General features: G+C 40.3%; 1 protein-coding gene across 2 annotated transcripts in view; it reads right to left on the reverse strand.

Moving 5' to 3' along the window:
* Positions 1 to 25044, reverse strand: part of LRRC16A (leucine rich repeat containing 16A) — a 495675-nt gene extending 470631 nt beyond the window's left edge. For both annotated transcript variants that reach the window (XM_006888644.1, XM_006888643.1), the window contains exons 1-2: positions 24867 to 25044; positions 18971 to 19068 (exon numbers count right to left, since the gene is read on the reverse strand). In XM_006888644.1, coding sequence (XP_006888706.1) covers positions 18971 to 19068; positions 24867 to 24906 — 138 coding nt within the window. In that variant the 5' untranslated portion in view covers positions 24907 to 25044. The remainder of the gene's footprint in view (positions 1 to 18970; positions 19069 to 24866) is intronic.
* Positions 25045 to 25047: the final 3 nt, after the last annotated feature.

The raw sequence follows: 25047 nt of genomic DNA on the forward strand, positions 1-25047 counted from the left end.
CTCATTGAGACTTAAGTTAATTCCAACTCATAGGACAGAGCAGCACTGACCCACAAAGCTCCCAAAGCTGTAACTAATCTCTATGGATGCGGAAAGCCTCATTTTTCTCAGGTGAAGTAAAATGCCTTCAGAACTGTCTGAGAAGAAAAGTGGTATCTTTTGAGACAGAGGACTAACTCCACATATAAATGTGCTTATGGTTCTTGTTAAAGAACCTCTAACACAAATGCCTTGTGCCTTTATCATTTTCAAATACACTCAACTACTATTTATCAATCAGTCTGTTCAGGGACCAAAGGTAAGAAAGTGCCTCAACAAGGGCAAAGATCTAAACTGTATGATCCTGGCCTCACATCAGCTAGAGCTCTGGAAAACACTATGGTAGACTTTGCCACACACAATCAGAACCAATGACATTCAAGACCTGGACTTTGAATTATATTTGCAATCAGATGGTTGTTATTATTGTGTGCTGTCAAGTCGGGACCAAATCATTGCCTGACCCCAGCAGGTTTTCAGAGGCAGTTAATTACACAAGAGTCGACCGCCCATCCTTCTCCCAGAGGCACTGATGGATTTGAACTGTGTGCCTTCAGGATTACAGTGCATCATCTTACCACAAGGCCACCAAAGCTCCCTACTATGTCAGTAGTCATATTAAGATAGTCATCAACTGTTCAAGTTCAGGTGACCTAGTGGTAAGAAGATGTGCTGCAATCCGGGAGACACTTGGTTCAAATCCACGAGCTGTTCTGCAGGAGAAAGATGGGCTATCTCCTCCTGTGCAATTAACTGCCTCTGAAAACCCACTGGAGGGTCAGCTATAGATCAGTTCTGACTCAACAGTGCACAACAACAACAACAACAAGAAGTCAACTGTTCTTGTTGAGCGTCATCAAATCAATTTTTGCCTTGATTTGAAACTCATAGTGATTATGTATGAAAGAGTAAAACTGTGCCACAGGGTTTTCTAAATTCTAATATTTATGGAGCAGATTGTCAAGTATTTCGCCTTCAGAGATAATGGGCAGATTCCAACCATCAACCTTTAGGTTGCAACCAAGCACTTAACCATTGGGCCACTAGATTCCTTAGTATGATGCAAAGGGCTTTAAAGTACAGATGAGAAATTTGCCTCAGTTGCTAGGAATCAAGGACAGCTAGCCTAAGAAATCCAAGGATTTCAACAAAGAAAAGAAGCTTTTCTGCTGGTTTTGTTATTTCGTCTTTTTTTTTTTTTTTTGAAATGAAACTGATGAGATGGGGGAATTACTCTCCATTGAGACTTCCTGAATAACAATCAGGTCAAAAAATGCATCATTTAAATGTCTGTCAGGCAGTAATTCCACTTCCAGAAATTTATCCAAGAGAAACAAATATAAGGATGTGTACACTTAAAAGGCAAACTATTGAAAACAACCTAGATATCTGATAATAGGGATCCAATTACATAAATTATGACATACTTATGTAGTGGACTAACGGGATGCCATGCAGACATTTAAAACAATATAGGTAAGACTTAGTATGAGCTTCTGACCACTCCCACCTCAAAGGATATATGTTTGAAGTAGATTACCAAGAAGATTCTATTCTAAAAAAGGAAAATGTTTTACATGTATATTTACTCACTCCCTCATTGCCAGAGGGTCAGAACCTACTCAGAGCTGACCCTGCAGCGTGTTGTAGAGGCTGTAAATCACACTGGAGGAGCTTGCCCACCTTCCTTCTGTGGAGCCACTGATGGAATCTAACAGCCAGAGAGCAATGGCCTTTGGGTTAACAAGCACAAATCTCTACACACTACATCACCAAAGCTCCCTATGTATATATTAGCGTAAAAAACAGAAAATACTGTCTTTTTTAAATGTTTAAATTAGGACTTTTTTTTTAAACTTAACCTATACTTTATACATTTTGTTAGCAATTCAAAAAGCACAGATATTTCTACAATTTAAAAAGAACAAAAATAATAAACTTTTTAATACCCAGGCAATACATAGCTGGGATTCTTTACCAAGCCAGCTTCACCAAGATTAAAGTTTCCTTCATTGTCTGATGAATACAGATTCTATGAGGCCATACTACACCCCACTTCAAGAAGCCCAAATCACAGGAGTATATCAAAGGCTTAAGAAAGCTTGCTTCATTCTGTAATAGCAGTCTATCTGTCAACCATTTATAATTCCCAAATACCTGTTACTTAAAAAGCTCAATAGCAAAGCATAACATATCCAAAGCAAGGTTACCAGAACAGTGAAAGTCTGAAAACAACATCCTCCAAGGACTGAGGGATTCCAGGAAGTGAGCATACTTAGCCTGAGGACTAGAAGACTAAGTAAAAAACACGGTAACTGTGTTCAAATACTTGAATGGCACTCATGGGTAGGAGGGAGCAAAACTATTCTGTGGCATTCCAGGAGAACTTTCAAAACAAAGCAAGACACAATTGCTGTCAAGTTAATACCAACTCATGGCAATACACGTACACAGAGTAGAGCTGGTTTCCATGGTTCTGACTTTTCAGAAACAGATTCCTATGCTTGTCTTTCAAGGTTGCTGGGTGAGTTCAAATTGCTCACCTTTTGGCTATTAACAAAGCACTGTACCATTTGCACCACCCAGGGGTGCTATTAGAAAGCTACTGTTATTGCTGCTCTAAGTTGCCACCAAGTTGGGTCTGATGCATGATGGCTTTATGGAACAGAGTAAATGTTACCCTAAAATGTTAACTTAAAATGCAAAGTCATTGCCAAAGGTCGGAGCTGATTCACAGCTGATGCTTCAGTGGATTTTCAGAAGCTGCAAATCCCACAGGAGGAGACTACTCATCTTTCTTCTGCAGAGCTGCTGGTGGATTTGAACCACCAAAGAGGGACCATTTTGGGTTAGCAGCATAACTCCCAGTTGATTATGCTACCAGAGCTCAAAACTTGTTGTTGTTGTTGTTGTCGTTGTTTGTGTACCATCAAATGAACTGACCCTCCAAGGATCCAGCAGGTTTTCAGAGACAGTTAATCAATCACATGGGAGGAGACTGCCCATCCTTCTCCCAAAGAGCAGCTGGTGGACTCAAACCCCGTGCCTTCAGGATTGCAATGCAACTTTTTGCCACTAGGCCACCAGTGCTCCCTCAAGACTAAGCTATAATATAAAGGAAACACCACCAAGAAGCAGATTCTAGTCCAACTCAAGAAAAAGCTTTCTGAGACTCTTCCTTTGCCACTGAAGTACTAAGTACTCAACTATCAGGATGCTAGAAAAGAAAGGACTCTTAGGCTACAGGGCATAGTTATATGGTTACCAAGTTGTTCAGTCTCAAGATCCTCTGCAGCAATCAATGACAGTAAGGTCTGAGCAAACTTCTAGAATCCACCCAAATCAATCTGTTCACACTGCATCTTCCCTAGAGGAGAGTCTCCTGATTGCCTATGAGTCAATGCCTATGAGACCACAAGTCCAGGAAAAGAGATATACCTGCCTCCTTAGGAACAATTACCTATATTCTTTTTAAGCTCTTGCCACAGGCTGGAGATGCTGTAGGTGTTTAGACATCTTGCATCCTACTTCAAAAAGGATGCTTATGCAACTGCCTATCTCTAAAGACTAAGATAGCTGCCAGCCAAGATTTATTAAGAAATGTTGTGTTTCCAAAAGGAAAAAAAAATCACTTCTAAATAATAAAGATGAGGGAACAAAAATCCATAGGTGGCTTGCATGCTGCTATGACAGAAGGCTATACCACAGGTATTTCAAATACCAGCAGGTTCTCACAGAGCTTTCAGACTAACACAGAGTATGAAGAAAGGCTTGGTCATCTACTGCCAAACATTAGCCAATTAAAACCTTATGGATCACAGCAGAACACATGTTCAACTTGCTTACATTGAACAGGTCATCAAGGAAGACCATCATGGGAGAAAGACGGCAAGTCAGGTAAAGAAGCATGTCAACAAGGGAAGGGAAACCCTTGGTAGGATGGATTGGCATAACAGCCACAACCATGGACATAGTGGAAATAATGTGGATGATTCATTCTATTCTACACAAGGTCACCATGAGCCAGAGTTGATTCCACATCAGCTATCTAATTAACAGATACACATACCCACAAACACACAGCTCCAAGTATCTTTCTTTCCCCCTTCACTGGGAAAAGTAATTCCTCAAGAGTTAGAGAAAAGGACATATTTAGAAAGCAAATTTAAGGGCATAGTAATCTGGAATGAATTTTTTTAAAGCTCTTCCCTGAGCCCTTATAAATAAAGTCACATTATGAGCCATAGGGAGCTCTGGTATTGTAGTCTGGGGAAAACTGCACTGTTAACCCAAGGACCACCCTTCTCTGGCAGTTTGATTCCATTAGGAGCTGTGAAGGACAAAGACAAGCATTCTCCTCCCTTGTGATTTACAGCCTCAGAAATTCAACTGAGGGTCAGCTGTGTGCTGGTTATGACAGGAATGAGTGATTGAGTAAGCGAAAGTAACAAATATACTTAGAGAGCAATATATTCCATATATTATCAACTTAAACGCTCGTATTTAAAAGTTTTAGGGGTCTTTTTAATTGTAATATAAATGCATATTTATAGAGCAACTGGCTTCCCACTTAACCATTCATACACATTTTGTGTTGTGGCATTAATTACACTCTCTATAGCATAAAAGCACTCTTCCCATGCCCACCCAGTGATTCCCATTTCTATCCATCTGTCTAATCTAGCCCTTCCTGATTTCTGAGCTTTTTCCCTGGGCAAATACTGCCTGTTAATCACATGCACACTAAAAAGTGAGTAACTCCCTGGTATTCTTGTTCCTCTTATAAGCATGTCTATTATTTAGCTGAAAGCTGAGCTACAGAAGTAAGATTAGTTACAACTTCAAAGGATTACCAAAGTTTGAGCGACTCCACCAGTTTCTAGTAGAGCAGCAAGTCTGGTCATTTTTGTGATTTTTTTTTTTTAAATCCTGATATATACTTTTCGACCACAGTGACAAGACCCTCAACTATGCTCCCATCTAAGGTGATCAGTATGAAAGCTGGACTCATTCAATTCTCTGGTCTCAAGTTAGGGGAAGTTGAAGTTTGAGTAGTCCATTAGTCTTTTTGGACTATTTAGACATGTCTTTTATTTTCTTCATTCTTTTTTCTGAGCAAGGTGATACCAAAAGGTGCCTCTTAGATGGCTACACATGGACTTTTAAGACCCTGGTCATTGCTACTTACCAAAATGTAGAACACTGCTTTTATGAGTTACAGTAGACCAGTTAACCTTGATGTCCCCCAGGGTATGTTTCTAAAGTCCTAGAACTAATAACTCATTTCTTCAGGGTGTTTGGTTATGATTAAGAAGTTTATGTAACTTTGTCATCTGTTGGCTTTACCATATGCATGGATCTGTTTGGTTTGCTCTGTCTATGTACTCAACAAGTATTCTACAAAAAAAGGAATGATTAAGAAAAATATCTTTGCGTCCTTTATCAAATTATGAAAATACCCCTGTATCCTTCATCAAATTTTGTTGCACTTTCCAATCTATTTTAAAAATACATATTAACACTGTTGCTAATGAAACATGAAGATATTGTGGTAACTTTTAAACTAAATTCTGTTTTGCTTATTTCTGTAACTATTTTGAATCTACAATAAAGAGTTCTCTATTCATTCCATCCTTTAGTTAAACTTTCTGGCTCAGTTTCTACAATAGCCCTTTCATACTTCTCCCATACTCCCTTCTCCTCCCTTTCATCCCTCCCCTCATCATAGTGTACCTAAAGAACTTGGTCCCAGGGCTGCTAAATCCCAGAGGCTGGAAAAAGAGTATCTTTTTAAGAACAATGAAAAGTTACACCAAGGCTGGTATATATTCAACAGCTTCTTTGCCCAAGGTCATTTGATTCGCCTATCCTCCCCACATGAGAAACTAGGACAATTGCAGACAAAGAGAGAGTAGAATGTAAAATGCAGCTCAGGTAACAAGTTCAAATTGGCCAGGGCCAGAGCTAGTCCCTAACACTAACCCATCCACCAGTGACAGCCAGTGGGAGATGCTCAGTTTTTTTCAGTTGGGATAAATTCTAAACAACCCTAGTAAGATTTCTTTGATTTTTAATTTCCCAGAACTTTTGTCACAACCTTTGGCAGCAACGCCTGCTTTCTGATACCTGCTCTGGAAGATCAGCAAAGTGCTGTTGCTGTTTTCTAAAGCTCAATTTTCTAGAGCCATGTAACTTCACCCAGGTGCTTTGAAAATTACCTGTGCACTGAATTGAAAGTGATCCCTAAAAGTTGAGACTCCAAACGGTACCACAAAGGGAACCGTTCGGATTACCCTTCAACTAGTACAGGAGCCTCCCAAGGAGCACTGGAAACCCAAGGGCCTCAGGCAAGGATTTCTCAATCACATTTTTCAAAGAGTTTGGCGCTCTGCAATAATTTGATGTGACTTTCATTCTTAAAACTAGTTTAACTACTATAATAACACCTACATACACACACATCCAAATGTGTTATAACAGAATTTAACATATTGGAACTTACTGATGGGATAAACTGTACCAGAATAACTCACTTTTGTGCAAAACTCAGAATAAGCATCCCCTGCCATCTTTGTTTACTTGGAAAGCATTCTGAGATTGTTAAGACTAGCTATTTTTACAACTGTGATATTTGTACTACTTAACTGGTGAGTCAGGAATCTCTCAATATCCTACAATCAAAATGAATATACTCTCCCCTCTTATTTCTCATTTTTTATGTTGCAAAACAGTCTCACTGAAATCACTGATCATGGTAATATTGTAAGCTGAATAATGAACTTGTAAAATATACCCCTAAAATATAGGCATGTAATTGGGAGGGGGGGGAAGAAGGCCCTACATGAGATGGTTGTAACAATGGGCTTGAGGAAAACAGAGACTGAGGAGTGAAGTAGGACTGGGGAGTGTTAAATCCTGTTATACAAATAATAGCTTAGAACTGACTAGAAGGCATTTAAAAAGAACACCACCTAAAATAAGCATCTTAATTTAGTTTATGAAGGATTCATTATGGTTTTTAAAGGGTACTGTTGCTTTAAAAAGAAAAAAACAAAAGCACCCAAGCTGGAATCCACTTGCTGAGGGTGATGTCGCCTGAAAGCAGCTGCATGACATGAATTCCATAGTGGATATTTGTAAGACAAGGTCTATGCCACAGGTTGTGCTGTAGAATCAAGTTAGGTAATAAGAGACCAGGAAATCGGAAAAAATATTCCCCAGATTGGCCATGCAAAATGGACAGGGTCTACTGAAAAATAACAATGATTTCCCTATCAGAGAATATCCAAGATTTTAAATAACCCAAAGCCTCATGCCATCAAGTCTCTTTTGACTCAAAGCAATGCTATAGAATAAAGCAGAATTGCTTAAAAGGTTTCAAAGACACTTAAAGTCTTTACAAAAGCAGACTCCCTCTTTTTACTCCTGTGGACCAGATGGTGGGTTTGAACTGCTTTTGGTGAGCAGTTGAATGTCTTACATACAGAGAGAGAGAGAGACAAAAAAGTAGTAGACAGGTTTATAGTTTGAAGGCAGCACAACCAAGCAAAAATTATTTAGGGGCTTGATGTTATGCAAAATAGCACATTCTCTATGCTTTCTAAGACATTAAAAAAAAAAAAACCAAAACCTGACTTGGAACTCTTTCAACCAAATCATTAAGATGGTCTAAAGCATATAAATGAATAACCAAATACATATATATTGCATTACCCATCTATTCCTACTCCTCCACCCCACACAGGATCTCAGGTAAAGTTTTCAAAAGAAACCAGATGAACAAAGAGTGAGTGGTTTTAACTAGATGAACAAATCAAACAGTTCAAAGTTTGCATGCCACTTCCATTACCTACTAAATCATATAAGAAAATCTACTTCCACCCATTCTATGGACAGGGTGGAAAAAACAAATGATTGGCAAAGATTATATAATCCAAGCTCCAAAATCAAACATTGAGAAACAAAACAGACTAAGAATGGGCCTTCCATAAATTTGAGAACCACCATCCTGGAGAGATCTCATCTCAAGCTCATTGCCATCAAAGTGGAAAAGACACATAATTGAACCTCTAGTGAGTTCTCTAAGGCTATAAATTGCGCAGGGAGAGATTGTCCATCGATGTCAGAACTTCTGGTGGATTTGAACTGCTACACCATAAGACTACACTCTTGGAAGGACCAGAGTACCACATTCCTTTCCCTGAGAAAAGCAACAGCAGGAGTGGGGGTGGAATGAGGTCTGGGACTGTGCTCCCTCCAGACAGTATTTTTATTCCAATCACAAGTCTTCAAGCAGTGGTGGGGGAAGAGAGCAGGGGAGGAGAAGTCTAGACAATAGCAAATGTTGCCAAGGATTTAGAGAAATGGGATCACTCTTACATTACTGATTACAATGCAGGCTCTGGAAAACAGTCTGGCAGTTTCTTATAAAAGCTAATGTGATTATACTATACAATCCCTTAAATGCACTCTGGAAAATCATCCCAGAGAAATAAAGACTTACAGTCATGCCAAAAAGGTGTACACAATGTTGTTATATGACCCAGAATCAGCCCCTGACTCTTTCAGAAGTATAGGATCAGGTCTTTCTTCCTGGTCTATTCTAACTTAGAAGCTCCACTGAAATTTATTCAGTCAGCAGCACAACACACATGCCTCCAATGGCAGGCAGGTATTTGCTGCATCTGAAGTACACTGGCTGGGGCTCAAGTGCACGGAAGGCAAGACTTCTGCCACTGAACTACCACCGCCCTCACACAGATCTTTATAGCAGCTTTAGTCCTAACAGCCCCAAACTAGAAACAAACAAGATGCCTTTTATTGAGTAAATGGTTGGTTAAGTAAATGGTGGAACATCCACACTATGGAATACTATCCTACATTAAAAGGGGAAGGAAGGGTGATTAGATGTGATAAAACAACCTAGATTCAGAAAAATTTGCTGATTTAAAAAACCCCAAACAAACCAAATTTCAAAGGTCATACATGGCATTATCCCAAGACTAGAATATTCTTGAAGTGATAACATTAAGGAAAATTGAAGAATGGATCAGCTGCCATCAGGAATCAGGGAAAGGTAGCTTTAAAAGGAAAAGTAAGGTATTCTTGAGATGATGGAAACAATCATTTATCTGAGTTGTGATACTATTCTGTAACCCAGCACGATGTTGCCATTGGGAGAAAGAGGGTACAGAATATAAGAGATCCATGTCACTGCTTATACCTCTTCAAACCTCATTGCTATCAAGTCGTAAACAACTCATACGTGACCCTTCAGCAGGTTTTCGTAGGATGTAAATCTCATAGGAGGAAAATTCCCATCTTCTGCAGAGCAGCTGGTGAATTGAGGCCTCCCTTTGGATTGGCAGCAAAACTCCTTACCACTAGGCTAGGTCTACAATTATTTAAAAAGGAAAAGTTTCATCTAAATTTTTTTAAATATATGCTTTACTTTTTAAAAGTCCAGGTACTTCAAGAATTGGATGAAAATATAATTAGGAATAGGGATTAAGAGTCTAAGAAATACAGAATCACTTCCTCCCAGATGCCCATAAAGGCAACAGTGAAAGATGTTACAGAAACAGATGACACATCTGTCATTTCAGTGCGGTTACAGGAGACCTGTCTACCACTTAAAGAAAAAAATGCAGGGCTAAAGGTCTGGTTCCCAGGAGAGCACTCTTCCTGACTGATAGCCTGTTTTTTCAATTCTTCAAACTCACCTAAGAGACATCAGCTCTATGCTATCTAGATTTCGTAGCCAAATGATCATTAGACTTTTTGACCAAGTAAGTTTCGGAATGACAGCAAACACTATTCTTAGAAATTTACAATACACAGAGGTCTAATTAATGGTTCTGGAAAATCATCAGAAAATATATTTATTTTTGTTTAACATCCTAACTGTCACACTTCCTTGACCACACAGCACTTTTCCCCTTGAATGCCCTAACACTGCTATCCAATTTCTTTTGACCAGAGCTTATCTTAAAAATTCTGAACCTGGTGGATTGGTGGCCTACTGGCAAATAACTGTGCTGCAATCCCAAAGAAACAAGGTTCGGGGTCACCAGCTCCTCCCCGGGAGACGGATGGGCAATCTCCTCCTGTGTGATTAACTGCCTCTGAAAACCCACTGGTAGGTCATCTATGAGTTGGTTCCGACTCTATGGTACACAACAACATAAAGAATTACGAATAAAATAAGAAAAACAAAAGAGCATTCTGAACCTAGCATCATAAATTATCGATAAACCTTTTGGATCTTGTGATGAACCAATCACAAACTTTCAATAAAAGCAGTGGTGTGCTTTTGAAAGGTTAGCATTCTCTGTGCCACTAAAAAGCAGAACACAAGACACTTGGGTGCCTCGAGCTTTAGCACCTGTTGAGTTATTTACCAGGATAGGCACTGTGTTCTGTGGTTAACTATGGAGAAGACATTTGGCTGCTAACTGAAAAGTCAGCAATGCAAAGGCACTGACCACTCTAAAGAAGAAAAATGAGGTCATGTGCTTCCATAAAGATTTACAACCTTGGAAATCCTACAGGGGAAGTTCTGTTCTGTCTTTCAAGGTCACTGATACTGGAATCTACTTGATACCAGTGGGGAAACATTGTGACAGGGCACACAGGCAGAAGTCTCACTTTTCATGAGAGGGATCAAAGGTTCAATTACCAGCCAACATATTTCCTGTACAGCCAGAGGTACAGGTAGAGGTCTGTGGGTTACTATGATGCTGACTATGTTCTAGCAGAGATTCCAGACCAAGACTAGAAGAAGAAAGTGATCAACTTTAAATTAGCCAGTGAAACCCTATGGATGATAAAGCTCCTTTCCCATCAACCTTTAGGATGGCCCAGATCAAGGAGTATTCTGTTACACTGTATCTGGGCTGACCAAGAATTAGGGACCAACTGGATGAGAGCTAACAAGAATGCAACAGACACTGTGTATAAATTATAAAAATTTATAACTTTTAAATATTTTTTAAAATATTTAAGCATACCACACTTATTGTCAAAGCCACTGGGAAAGATACTATCACAACCCTTATTTGATTATAAGAAGGAATTGAGACAAAATAATTTTGGAGGGTCAAGGATGTAATTTGAACCATATTGATAACAAGTTCATATCATTTAAAATTATCAAGGTTGCAATTTCAACCATAATGATACCAAGTCCGCATCCTTTAGCCCACTGAGCTCTACTGCTTCCATGGAGAAGGGTGGATAAAGTTCACATGCATGTCATTAGAAACGTGTCAACTCGAGACCTGTTTGACCAGCCCCAACCTACACTTGATATATATGCTGCAGAGAAAGGAAGTGGGCTTTAGCCCTGACCATTCTCCACCTTGTACTCCTCACTCTCACCATATTCAGTATGTTTCTTCTTACAAGCTAAGCTCTCACTGATTTCTATACCTTTACATGTTCTGTTCCCTCTATTCACTCTCTTTCTGGGGCTAAATGCTTCTCATTCATCAAGTGTCAGCTTCAACTTCGTTTCCTCCTAGGAGCCTTCCCTGACTCAGCTTTCCCCCTACATACTCACAGATCTCACACAATACATGTCACATTTACCATTCCAACTAGCTGTGGGCTCTCAACCCCATGACACCAGAGACCATGTCTTGCCTTGTACATACCATGTGCCTGTTTGAGTATATTAATGTGTAAACCAGTGAATCACAGCAAAGAAAGCCAAGGAGAACTCGATCCTTCTAAGGCCCAAATCTCCCCAGTGATTGTTTGAAAGCAAACCGAAGATATTTTCATTTTGAGCATGACAGTTAAAGACACAACTGGGTGAAACCAATTTGGACCTACATCTTAGCTCTGTCACTAATTAGCTGGATGATAACCTCTTCCAATCTCAATTTCCTCACCTCTAAAAAGCCTACCTCACTGGATTGTTGTGAGAACAGATAAAGTTATGCATAGTTAAAAGTTCAGTAAATGACTGAATGTGTTTGACAGCTAACCAAAAGTTCAGTAGTTCAAATCAACTCAGAGGTACCAGAAAAAAAGGCCTGGAAATCTACTTGCAAAAGATCAGAGTCATAGAAACCTCTATGGTACTCTGTTCTACTCTGATACATCTGAATTAACCGAGAGTCATACTTGGTGAAACAGCTGACTGATTTGATTTGGCTTTGTTCCTTTTACTATTTTAATAATCATTTTTAAAAAAAGATGAAGGTAATTAAGAAAGGCAGAAAGAGTATAAAGTCTCCAAGTGTAAAAATATGGGCTCAAAGAGCACACAACATATATCAGATAACATGCAAACTTTACAAGGAATACTAGTGGAGAGCAACAAGAAATAACCCTCTGTCATCAAATCAATTCTGGCACACAGAGTGTGAAACAGAAATAGTGTAAGACAGAATAGAACTGTCTCATAGGGTCCTAAGGCTGTAATTGTTATGGGAACAGACTATCACATCTTTCTGCCAGTTGAGGTCACTGGTAGGTTCAAACTCCCGACCTATTAGCTAACAACTGAGCTCTCAATTACTGTGTCACCGAGGGGTCTTAAACTTTCTTTAAAAAAAAAAATTAAAAGGTACTAAAAATATTAAGCCAATTTACTTAAAACCTATTTTAGTTGATTATAAGGAAGTCAGATATGTAAATCATAAAGAGATACAGATATATTAATGCCTTCATTTATCCACTGAAACTCTTCAGTGGATATATGCTCACTACATTGCCAACAGATAAAGGAAAAAATAGTCTGAAAGGAATATATCATTGGGTATCATACATATGACAACAATCTGGAACATTGCAAAGTGGACTGGGGGAAAGGGTAAGGAGGAAGAGGGAAGAAAAAGTGCAATAATAGATGAATAAAGATTAAAAAAAATAGAAAATCACACACAGACAAAACAAAAACCTCCAAAACCAACCATTTAAAGATTAATTCCTTTATGATCGTGCTCAAACCTGAAGCCTGTCAGAGTAAGTCAAACCTTGAATATTTCTATTAATAATGCTTGCCCATGCAAGTAACAGTCAAGACAAGTTTACACCAAGCTCTTCGAAACCACCCAGATTCTAGATTTAGGGAGATAAGTACTTAAATACAAACAAATTGGTATTTTGGTTTCAACTTTAATTGATTCCAATGTCACAACAATATCCTTAACATTCACTGTCATTAAGTCAGTTTCTCATGGGGACCCTCCATGGGGTTTTGGAGGTTATAAATCACAAAAGAGAAGACTGCCTATCTTTCTCCTGAGGAGCCACTGGTGAATTTGTATTGCGGTAGGCCTGTGGCCTTTGGGTTAGCACAGATGAGGCCACTAACAGGAGCCCAAAAATCTTATCACTAGGCAATCATCGTAACTATTTTTAAATGATACTCATTTTAATATGCATGCATTTAAATTTGTCTTTGAAACTTTAACACTGTAAATTTTATTCCTAACATGGTGCTTTAAATGGTGCTAATTTTAATATACCGTGTATTTAAATTTGTCTTTGAAAGTGTAACATTGTAAATTTAGCTTTGACATGGGTTTATTCTTGGTACCATTTGGTACTTAGTATTCCAAGTATCATTTGTTCTACCTCTATACAAAGGTTGTTTCTAATATTACATTAATATAGAGCCCCCAAAGTTAATACATACTTACTTTAAACATATAAAACAGCAAAAACAAAACAAAACTTCTTCTCACTCCACTATCACCTTCAAATGCTAAGGATGAGCAGCATGTAACAAAATGTCATATTTCCTTAAAAATGTACTCTTTATAAAAACTAAATAAAACAGGATGATGACACCAATCACATCTGCTACTGATAACCTCCCTTACACACAAGCAAATTTTCTTGCAGAGTAAAAGCCATGAAGGTTTCAATGCCTCTGCCATCCTGACCTGCATACACACAAAAGTCATCCATCAAGAACACAAGCCTTTTTCACATCTTCTGGGAAAGGCAATCACAAATCCTAGACTTAGATATTTTAAAAGATCTTCCAGACAGATGCTATCAGAAAGGCATTTCAAATCCTGTGGCAACTTCAACTGAATGAAATATATATTACAAATATTCCCTTTCAATGACATATGCTTCAGATTTGTCTTAAAATAATACAGGCAATGGAAAGGGGGTAGGGGACTGTGCTGTGTAGTAAGAGAAAATGAACACTATTTGTAAAATGCTGAAAATTGTGGAAACTAAATAACAAGTACACAAAACCTCAATATATCATTCTCACTTTATGTTTGAAAATTGCCGTGATAAAAAAAGTTAAGCAAACTACTCTCTCTAACAAACAGGATTTAGTCATCTAAATTTAAAGTTAGGTTTGCCCCATTTTCAGGGTTTTGGAATTGTTGTTTTTTGGTTTTGTGGGGTTGTTTTTGTTTTTGTTTTTGCTGGAACTGATAATGCCCAACTCAGGGTGACCTCAAACACCAGGATCTCACAACTGGTTGTGTATTGGAACATCATGACCATAAAAACAGCAAGGGCCCCGTAGGGAATAGCCATATCTGACCAATTTCACATAAGGGTACTGTCCCCATCTATAATATCAAAAACACAAAACAATTCCCATGAGGCAGGTAAGTCGCCCCCCCCCCACCCCCAGACAATGATCCTGCATCTTTTTCTACTCATCCCAGTATCAATCTTACTTTTTTAATGGATCCAAAATCTGATGCCATAGCCTATAGGCCAGACAGAACCATACTGGGGAAGTTAAAAGGCTGAAATTCAGGTTAGAAGTAGAAGAGCAGAACACAGTCAGGACAGCTCCTAAATTATGCTTGCAGATACACCAGCCTTGAGCCTTACAGCTTTAGGATAGGGTTATAGAGCTCTCAGTCCTCCCAATTATAGCTCTCTCTACCACAATCCTCCAACAAACTTGGGCAAAAGGCTCTTTGCTTGAGTTCAATAGTATAGCAATCCCAAGGTACACTCGGCCTCACATCTCCTGTCAGGCCTCTAGTTCTCCACTGTGGCAGCTATGACTGTTGCTCCCATAGGCCCTAATCTGTCTGGTGTAAGAATCTCTGATCTGCAAGAACACAATTTGCTGGTGGCACAATTTCTTTCATTCTGCTACTGGGTCCTCTCAATTTAATGGAAAGACTTAAGAGTTGATGAGACCAGCCAATCCCCTTGTGAACAGGCTAACAACACACATTATTTACATATTCCAGTCCATCCACATGACAAAGTTACAATCAAATGGCTAGGAAAACCATACAAAGTCACAATCAAATGGCTAAGAAAACCATTTTGAAGAATAAATTCATACTACCACTAGGACCCATAGGATTTTCACTGGCTGATTTTCAGAAGCAGATCACTGTCCTTTCTTTTTGGTTCACCTTAGCTGAAATTCCACTGGAACATCATTGCAATGTACATGCTTCAACCGGGAGGCCATTAAAATACCACAGAGATTGAGATTGTTGAAAGCTTCAGTTTGCTTGGCTCTACAGTCAACACTCATGGTACTACCAGCCAGGAAATTAAAAGACTAACTGCATTGGGAAAGTCTGCTGTCAGAGACGTCTCCAAAGTACTGAGGAGCAACTATATTAGTCTGGAGACTAAGGTGCACCTGATACAGGCCATGGTCTTTACAAGTACTTGCTATGTATCAGGAGCTGGACAATGACTAGGGATGATAGAAGGAGAGTTGATGCCTTTGAGCTTTGGTGCTAGAGAAAAGTATTGAATATACCATGGACTGCTAGGAGAACAAACAAGATCATCCTGGAGAGAGTGACGCCAGACTGCTCCTTGGAGGCAAGGATTCTGAAGCTCCGTCTGACATACTTTGGACATGTTGCTAGGCGGGATCAGTCCTTGGAGAGGGACATCATGCTTGGGAGGTTGGAGGGACAGAACAGGAGAGGAAGACCCTCAGCTAGATGGATTAATTCAGCCACTGGGGTACCATGGGGATAGGCGTGTCAGAGACAATAAGATTGGCAAGGGATAGAGTAAGGTTTAGGGCTGTTGTACATAGGGTCACTATGAGTCACAGGCGACTCAACAGCACACAACAAGAATAACAAACATACAGAGCTTATCTGTCACTTTGTTGAACTGTTGATGGCTTGCATTTTCTGTGATGCTGTAAGTTATGTCACTACCATTTCATTTTTGCCATGGTCAAGGTAAATATCAGCAGGCTCAAGCATGGTGAACAGGTTCCAACAGAGCTTCCAGACAAGGTGAACCAGGAGGAAAGACCTGATGATCTACTTCCAAAAAGAACTGGTTCTTGAAAAATGAATGAATATCAATAGAGCATACCCTGATATAGGGAGCTCTGGTGGCCTGGTGGGTAAGGAGTTGCAGTGTCAACCCAATGCAGGGGTCCTAATCTACCAACTGCGCTGAGGGAGAAAGATGAGCAATCTCCTCTTATGCAATTTACAGCTTCCAAAAATTTGCAGGAAGGTTGGCTATGAATTGGTTCCAACTAAACAGCTCACATACACATACATACACACATTATCTGATATTCTGCTGGAAGATATACTCTTCAGGTTGGAAAGTACTCAAAATATAACTGGGGAAAGCTGCTTCCTCAAAATAGTCTGCTCAGTAAAATACAGTAAAGTAATAGATTCTCAATGAGATGGACTGACAGTATATGCAACAAGTTCAAACAAAGCAAGGATTATGATAGCATAGGGCTGGATATTGTTGTTCTATCATACAAGGTCACTAGGAGTTAGAATAAAATAGATGACAACCTAACAACAAAGGTACAGCTCAGTCATTGGAAACTCCCCAAGAATTTTCTGTGCCCCAAAGTGCTTAATCCCTCAGCTCCACAGCCCACCTCTAAAAAGCTGGAGGGAATCCCACATCCAGTCTAAGCATAGCAGATACTGCCTTCAGAAGCTGTTTGCCTTTGAAACAACAAAAATCAATGTAAAATGCCAAGTTCAAATTCTCAGACTGCCATCCCAAAGACAGATACAAATATAACACTTAAGAAAATTTAATTTAAAATTAAACTGAACTAAGATGAATTTTTAAAATGTTTATCCATTCTTTATTCATAAGTTGCTGCCCTTTATTTATATAAGTCATATGAGCAGCCATAGCAGTGAAGAGAATAAATGTGCTCCCTGGAACATCAACCTAATATGAAAACAGGCTTGAGGTGATGATCTAAATATGGGTGATTAGCATAACTTTGAGAAATGTGATTTTTAAATCATTAAAATGGCATTTGGCTTCTAATGAACAACTATCCCAATTAATCTAGGATAAAATGATGATGCTTGGACTTTCTGAACAACATATAAAACACAGAACTAGTTTTGCAGGAAAATTAAGCAACCAAATCTACATTATGCCTATTAGTATTAGGTGGTATTTAGTCAGTTACAAATTAAGGTGACCCTAGGTTTGGAGGCTCATGTTTGAAGCCGTTGTATTCTGAAAACTGGGTTCTTCTTGTTTGCGTCAAAGGTCAGGTATGGACTGTTTGGTTGTTTTTTATTTCATTCACAATCGTGTGTGAACAAACTGGATTTGCTGGAGTTGGCTAACAATGAGCTGTGGGCTGGAAGCCTCTTGTTTGGAGCCAATCAGGGCCTGGTAGGTGGGCCAGTGTATTTAAAAGTTAGTTAGATCCTCAGGCCTACGGCCCTCTGGTCTGTGTTGTGTTTGGAATGAACATTCTTCTAAGAGGTACAGTACTGTCTGTCAATTCATTGTACAGCGGTAACCTGGGGTTGCTGTGACACTGAATGCTGTGACACTGGTGTGTCAAATGCCATCAAGTTTACCCATGGTGGACAATGTTTGGTGGTGCTCTCAAATTAAGACAGGTGTGGAAGTAGGAGTGGCATCCATTTCCTAAACAACATGTCTCTGGAAACTCCATGAACTTGGAGAATTTACAATAGTTATAGAACAGGGTTCAGGTCTTTTGTTCATAGGGTCGCAATGAGTCATGCTTGACTCAATGTCACTTAACAACAACAACAACAGGTATAACACAAAGAACCACTGCCCAATCATGAGCCATCCTCACAATTTCTCCTTCTACCAGGAGATATTTTTCTGCAACTACTAGGTTTTAAAACAGGTTTTGGGTTCAGAGAGGCCTTTCTATAAAAATAGCATCAAAAGGGAAAATCTCAGTCCCTGCCTTCCCAAAAATTACGCCAAAACAAAGGTGTTAGTTAACCTTTTACAGGATTAGCCAAGGTGCTAACGGCATCCAGGGAAAAGATCTGTACCACATCCATCTTCCAGTGGTCTGAGGCTCAAAAAAAGTCCACTGCAGTCAAGGAGGCTCTGGTGGCCAAGTGAGTAAGGAGTTGTGCTATGAACCCAAAAGTAAGCTGTTTGAATCCACCAATTGCTACAAGGGAGAAAGATGGGCAGCAATCTTCTACTTACTGGAGATACAGTTGTGAGTCAGCTCCAACTTAACCACATATAACAATAGCTGCCAAGTAGACTGCAACTGATAGCATACTACCTCCTATAACACAGCCACATATGCAATGCACTACACCACTAGGCCACTACCAGGTTTCAAAAGCAGGCCAGATATCTCTGCAAGGGTGGCCCCAGACCAAACAAACTTCCCCACTGTGCCAACATCCACTTCAAGTTTAGCCATGAAGAAGACAGAAAAAAAAGCCACACGTGCTTATTGTGGACATCAAGGCCAACAAGCCGTGAAGAAACTCTGTGGCAGTGACATGGCCAAGGTAAACCACCTTGATCAAGTCTAGTAAAGAAAAGAAAACTGTGATGCTTTGAATGTAGCCAACAAAATTAGGATAATCTAAACCAACTAATTCTGAACTGACATTTGTATTTTCATTAAGGAAAATAAAACCCCAACCAACAGTAGAGAGAGAAAACTTTCTTTCCCAAACATTTTCACAAAACAAATGATCATCCTTACCAGTACTTTGTTTTCCACTTTATCTCCCTTGACTTCCAACTTGACTTTCTTCTTCACCGCAATTTTTATCTTTCTGCCAATAACATCCTTTATGCTTTCTGAAAGAAGGGGATAAGTTCCATTACAGTCTATCCTCAAAATAAAGAGGGAAGGAAAAGTATCAGGGTAGAGAGAGCATTTAGAATAGAATATGTGGTTGTTTTTAGTATTATTGTGTGCTTTTCATTTATTCCTTTTTTTCTTAGAAAGTGTGAAAGTTACCAGTATCAAATATATAATGAGTGCCTACTCTGTTCCTTGTGATGCATGCCCAGATACTGAGGCAACTATAATAGTTTGTTGTTGTTGTTGTTGTTGTTGTTGTTGTTGTTGTTGTTGTTAGGTGCCATCGAGTCACTTGCAACTCATAGAGACCCTATATACAACAGCTCTGAACCCTGCTCTGTCCTGAGCCAACCTTATTGTTTCTGACACACCTACCTCCATTATCCCAGTCACTGAGTCAATCCATCTCACCCAGGATCTTCCTCTCTTGTGCTGTCCCTCTACCCTCCCAAGCATGATGACATAATCTCAGCCCATATGAAAAATTTTCATCACAGTACAAAACCCCAAAGTACAAAGTGCCCCTTCAGTAGTCAAAAGCAATAGAAAAGAAATACATGAGAAGACAAAGTTGAAAATGAGGATGAAGGTAAGATGGTTTTCCTGGAACTTCTATGACACCTCAAGTCAAACAGATCTAAAGTCAAACTCATAACCTTTCCCCCAGCTCCTCCTATCTTATCGCCACTTGGTGGGTGCTAGAAACCTTGGTTATTCCCAGGGAGTATGTCACAAAGTCCTTCAATGTCTACCTCCTGAACAGCTCCTGACCTCTGGACACGAACTGGCATTTATCCCTGGACAGAAAGTTCATGGCCTCCAACCTAACAACCCATAACCAAACAGATCCTTCCGAAAGCATGAGACTAGTCACGTCACTCCTGGTCCTAAATTCTCCAATGAGTTGCAGCCATCATTCATTAAGATAAGCCCAAACCTCACAGAATGCCACTTCAAATCTTTCACCTCTTCTTAGCATAATGGATGATCACACACTAAATTCTAATGATCCCTGTCACCTCCATCTTCTGTGTTCTCAGGCTTTTGTATAAATTCTTTTCTTTCCTGGAATACCTATTTCCTATCTCTATGGTGGAGGGACAGTGCAAGAAAGACGACTCTGGATGAGATGGATTGACTCATGGACTAGAGTAATGAGGGTAGGTGTGTCAGAGACAATGAAGTTGGCTCAAGATAGAGCAGGGTTCTGGGCTGTTATACATAGTGTCACTATGAGTTCAGGTGAATCAAGTGGACAGCACATAACAACAACAACAACAAGTGGCCTAATGGGTGTGGAGTTGAGCTGCTAACTCAAAGGCAGTTCTAATCAACCAGCTGCTCTAAGGGAGAAAAAAGAGCAATTTCCTCCCATGTGATTTACAGCTTCTGAAAACTAGCAGAAGGATTAGCTATGAATCTGTTCTGATTCAGTTCAACTCAAAGGCACCTAACAACAATAACATCTACATATCCTTTACAATCCACTTCAAGGACCATATTCTTCTGTACATACTCCTTCAATTTACGTAGGGATTAGCTAATAGGTTCCTAAGAATCCATGGTGGTATAGTGGTTAAAGTTGGCTTTGCTGCAAGTCAAGAGGTCATCAGATCAAACTCCCCAACTGCTATACAGGACAGAGATGCTTCCATAAAAGTTTGCAACCACAGGAACTCACCGGGGCAGTTCTACTCCGTACTTTACAGTAGTGAATGGGAACTGATCCCTCCTCTAGGCTTCCATAGCACTGTGTATTCTATGTGTGTAGATAAGCTCTAGTGGTATCATGAGTTACACTTAAGTATCCCAGAACATCTGATTATGCTCATGTGAAACTTGTATTTGGACCAAGAAGCCATTGTTAGAACAGAGCAAGGAAACACCACATGTTTCAAAATTAGGAAAGAAGTGTGTCAGGGATGCAAGCCTCCATACTTTTTCAATCTATGTGTGTAACAGGTTATTCGGGAGACTGGACTTTATGAAGAAGAATGTGGCATCAAGATTGGAGGAAGACTCATCAACAACCTGTGTTATGCAGAAGACACAACCTTACTTGCTGAAACTGAGGAGGGCTGAATCATTTGTTGCAGAAGGTCAAGGACTGTAATATGAATTGAAACTCAACACCAAGAAAGCAAAGATTCTCACACTGAGCCAACTGGCAGCACCATGATAGATGGTGAAGAGATTGAGATTGTTAACAATTTCAGATTACTCAGTTTCATAATCAACACTCTTGGCACAAGCAGTCAGGATATCAAAAGACAAATTGCATTAGGAAAATCTGGTGTAACCTCTCCAGAGTACTGAAAAGCAGTGATGTTAGTCGAGACACTAAGGGGCGCCTGATCCAAGCTATGCTCTTCGCAATTACTTGCTATGCATCAGAGAGCTGGACAATGACCAACGATGACAGAAGAACTGACGTCTTTGAGTTGTGGTGCTGGAGAAGAGTACTGAACATATACCAGGGACTGCCAAAAGAACAAACAAATCTGTCCTGTAGAGGGTGAAACAAAGTTGCCCCTTAGATACAAGGATTTTTGAGGATCTGTCTAACATACTTTGGGCATGTTGTCAGGCGGGACCAGTTCTTGGAGATGATATCATGCTTGGAAGGGTTGAGGGACAATACAGGAGAGGAAGACCCCAGATGAGATGGATTGACACAGTAACAGGGTAGGTAATGAGGGTATGTCAGAGGCAGTGAGATTGGCTCAGGATAGAGCAGGGTTCAGAGCTATTGTGCATAGGGTCGCTATGAGTCAGAGTTGACTGAATAGACCATAACAACAACCACCTCATCAAGCTGTTAGACAAAAGTTCAGCCGTTTAAGTCTACCACAATTTCCTAAAGAGAAAGATAAGCAACATCCTTCCATAAGGATCATAAAACAACAAAATGTTGCCTGGCTCTTTGTTATTGTCTGTATCACAACATGTTTCTATAGTAGAATGTACACTGCAATCCACTGAGATGCAGGAAGAGTAGATTTTTTGCTTCTATATAAAATGTGAATTGTAAATGTGCATTTCATGGGCATTTCAGAAATTTACACAGTAAGGGAAATATGGATATAATTTTAACAAATAAAAAGATGTTTGTGAAAGGATAGTCAACATTTTCTTACTGGGCACACATCCCAAAAGTTTCACACCACTATGTCAGATAAGAGTGAAAGGGAGGGATGGGCACAGTCAGCACAGAGAAGGCTGTGGGAACAGGACAAAGCACAGCATGTATAGGCAGAGACAAAGAACCTGGGAAGAGCTTGGTGGGCTGTACATTCTCTATGCAGCTCCTATCTTATCAGAACTTAAAACATATCCAGATCACTCCTCCCTCAGGGAACTTCAAAGTGATGGAAGACAGGCTCTGAAAGAGACTTGACTCAAAAATGTATACATGTGTAAAGAAAAAGTGGAAAGCCAAACACCAAAAAGTGAAACATAGCTACCTCTAAGTGTTAATGTGAGTGGCATATTTTTTTATTCTTTATTATTCCTTGCATTTCCACTTTTCTAAAAAAAAAAAAATCTCCACTGCCATCAAGTCAGTTCTGATTCATAACAATACTATAAGACAGAGCAGAGTTGCTTCTCAAGGCTTCTGAGGCGGTAAATTTTCACAGGAGCAGCTTCATCTTTCTCCAGAGTCCCCGGTAGATTCAAGCCACCAGCCTTTCAATTAGCAGCCCAGTATTTAACCCACCACCCAACCAGAGCTCCTTTTTCCTCTAAAAAGCCTGTATTCATTTGAAAAAAGATACACAAGACACATATTTAAATTGTCTTGAGAGATCTGGGGAATATACACAGGGCTGCCATCTTGAACTGGCCAGAGCAAAACTCCCACAAGCACTAGAGAGAGAAAATAAGCAAGGGCAGAAGTTTGCCCTAACTTAGCTAGAGAGCAGGCCACTTAAAGAGCCAGAGAATCATGCCCACACTCACAAAAGCACATGGCATTTGGATCAGGGACACACGAGAAGGACAATACCTGATAAATGGGGGTAGTGGGGTGGGAGGCACATAGGAGACAGGTGACAGAATTCCAGGAAAGAAACAAATTCAACTTTTTAATATATACCAAAGTGTTTATTTTGAGAATCACAAATATAAATCAGGTATCTTATTTCCAACTATCTTTCACATCTTCACTCTGGGGCCTAGGTAATTACTTCAACTTCTCATTATCAGGCCAAAGGACAACTCATTATACAAATTAAAAATCTGCCACCCTCTTCAGTTAGCCTTTATCTCCGGACCAGTCAGACATGCCCTAGCCTAAAGCACTCTCCCCACCACCACCACCACCTCCCTCTCTCCTTCTTGCTACTCTCTCTCCTCTCTCAGGACCTCCGCAAGCATCTTCAGAGCCGCTGGCTGTTTGTTTTCTCTTCCAGTGGCGATCTGGAAATGTCCCAGCCTCCCAAAACTGGATGGGCCACTTACAGCTGATGTTTTTTTTATCTCAGGGGCTGCCTCCACCAGGACAAGACAGAAACAGAAGAAGGTTGAGAGTCTTAGGGGGAGGGAGAATTCTACAACTCTAAATTTGCATCTACAGCCAGATTGTTTCATTTGTTTTTAATTCAACAATATCAAGAGCCCTTCATACAAACTTGGCAACAGCTTCTTTACACCAACTTTTACCTAAGTGACTATGCACTAATGGAAGACAAAAACTCAAAAATTCCTTCCAAGTGTTGTGGCTCAAAAGGAGAAACAAGGGACAAATTCCACAAATGCTTATGAATGGGTGCTCAGAACTTTTTCTGCTGATCAGCACGGAGTACACACTAGCTTTTTGAACTGGAGACTGTGCAGTGTGCCAAGGATAGTACAGTAAGGAATATAGGTCACTAGGGCTCCAATACATGCACAAACACATACATACACTACCATGTTACAACATAATGTTACATATACATACACAAATACCTAAGATTAAATACTTAGTTTTCAAAATATTCCCTCTTCACCCTAGCTTAGCTTTGTCATTTTAACCCTCCGGATAATTAAGTTAAACTCCCAAGATTTAACAGCCAGCCTCCCCCCTCCAGCAGCTTCAAGACACTCGAACAATGGGTCACCTTGCATGGGTACCACACACTGGTTTCCTAAGAGATCCCAGATAGGGAGAATAGATAGGTTAATCATTATTAAAATAAGGCTTTTATCATTAACCCTCAATTTCCTGGCCCGAGTTTGCGTCACTCCTGTAACCCCTTAGCTCCCAGAATGCTAAGACAAACCACGCCTTGTCAGACTCGGTCATTACACCTAAACTAGCGACCCCTCCCCCAAGTATGTATGTCAGAGGAGGTATTGCGGGGCGGGAAAGGGAACCATAAATGACATGCGCCGGCGACAACCTACAGTATGTTCACCAGTCCTTACTTGGGCTTCGCTTGCCCGACTTCCCCAAGTTTGGGTTAGTGGGCTAGACGCTATAATGGATTCTCCTCGTTTTCAGAACTCTCCAATAATCAAAGCAGCCCACCTTCTTCTACTGCCAACTTTGACTTTCTAACTGGGGAGGGAGGAGCCGATCAGTGAGGAGCCTGGTCGGGGGCTCCCCTATATCGCCCTCACTGGGAGTCTGACGGGAACAAAGTTCCCGGCGCCCCCCAGCGACCCTGCCCAACACCACTCCAACCAAAGGATCCCCCAGACTTTGCAGGACCTGCTGGGGGGCGGGGGGTAGAAGTGTGGAGGCGGGAGGTGGAGGTGAGGAGTGCGCAGACGGAGATGGAAAATCAACAGCCTGCGCGGGTCTTACCTGTCAACTCTCTGGGCACCTCAGAGCTCTCTTCGGACATGGTTGCCCTCTAGATGCCGGGGGCAGTGCAGGTCCAAGGCTGAATGACGGGCCCCCCGCCCTCCCTAGACCCCCTCAGTTTTCTTTTCCCAAAAGAGGTAGAGGCAGCTTGCCAATGGGAGTGGGCAAGAAAGGAGGGAGG

This window comes from Elephantulus edwardii, unplaced genomic scaffold, assembly GCF_000299155.1.
Source record: "Elephantulus edwardii isolate Elephantulus edwardi_28Jun2011 unplaced genomic scaffold, EleEdw1.0 scaffold00070, whole genome shotgun sequence".
Lineage (NCBI taxonomy): Eukaryota > Metazoa > Chordata > Mammalia > Macroscelidea > Macroscelididae > Elephantulus > Elephantulus edwardii.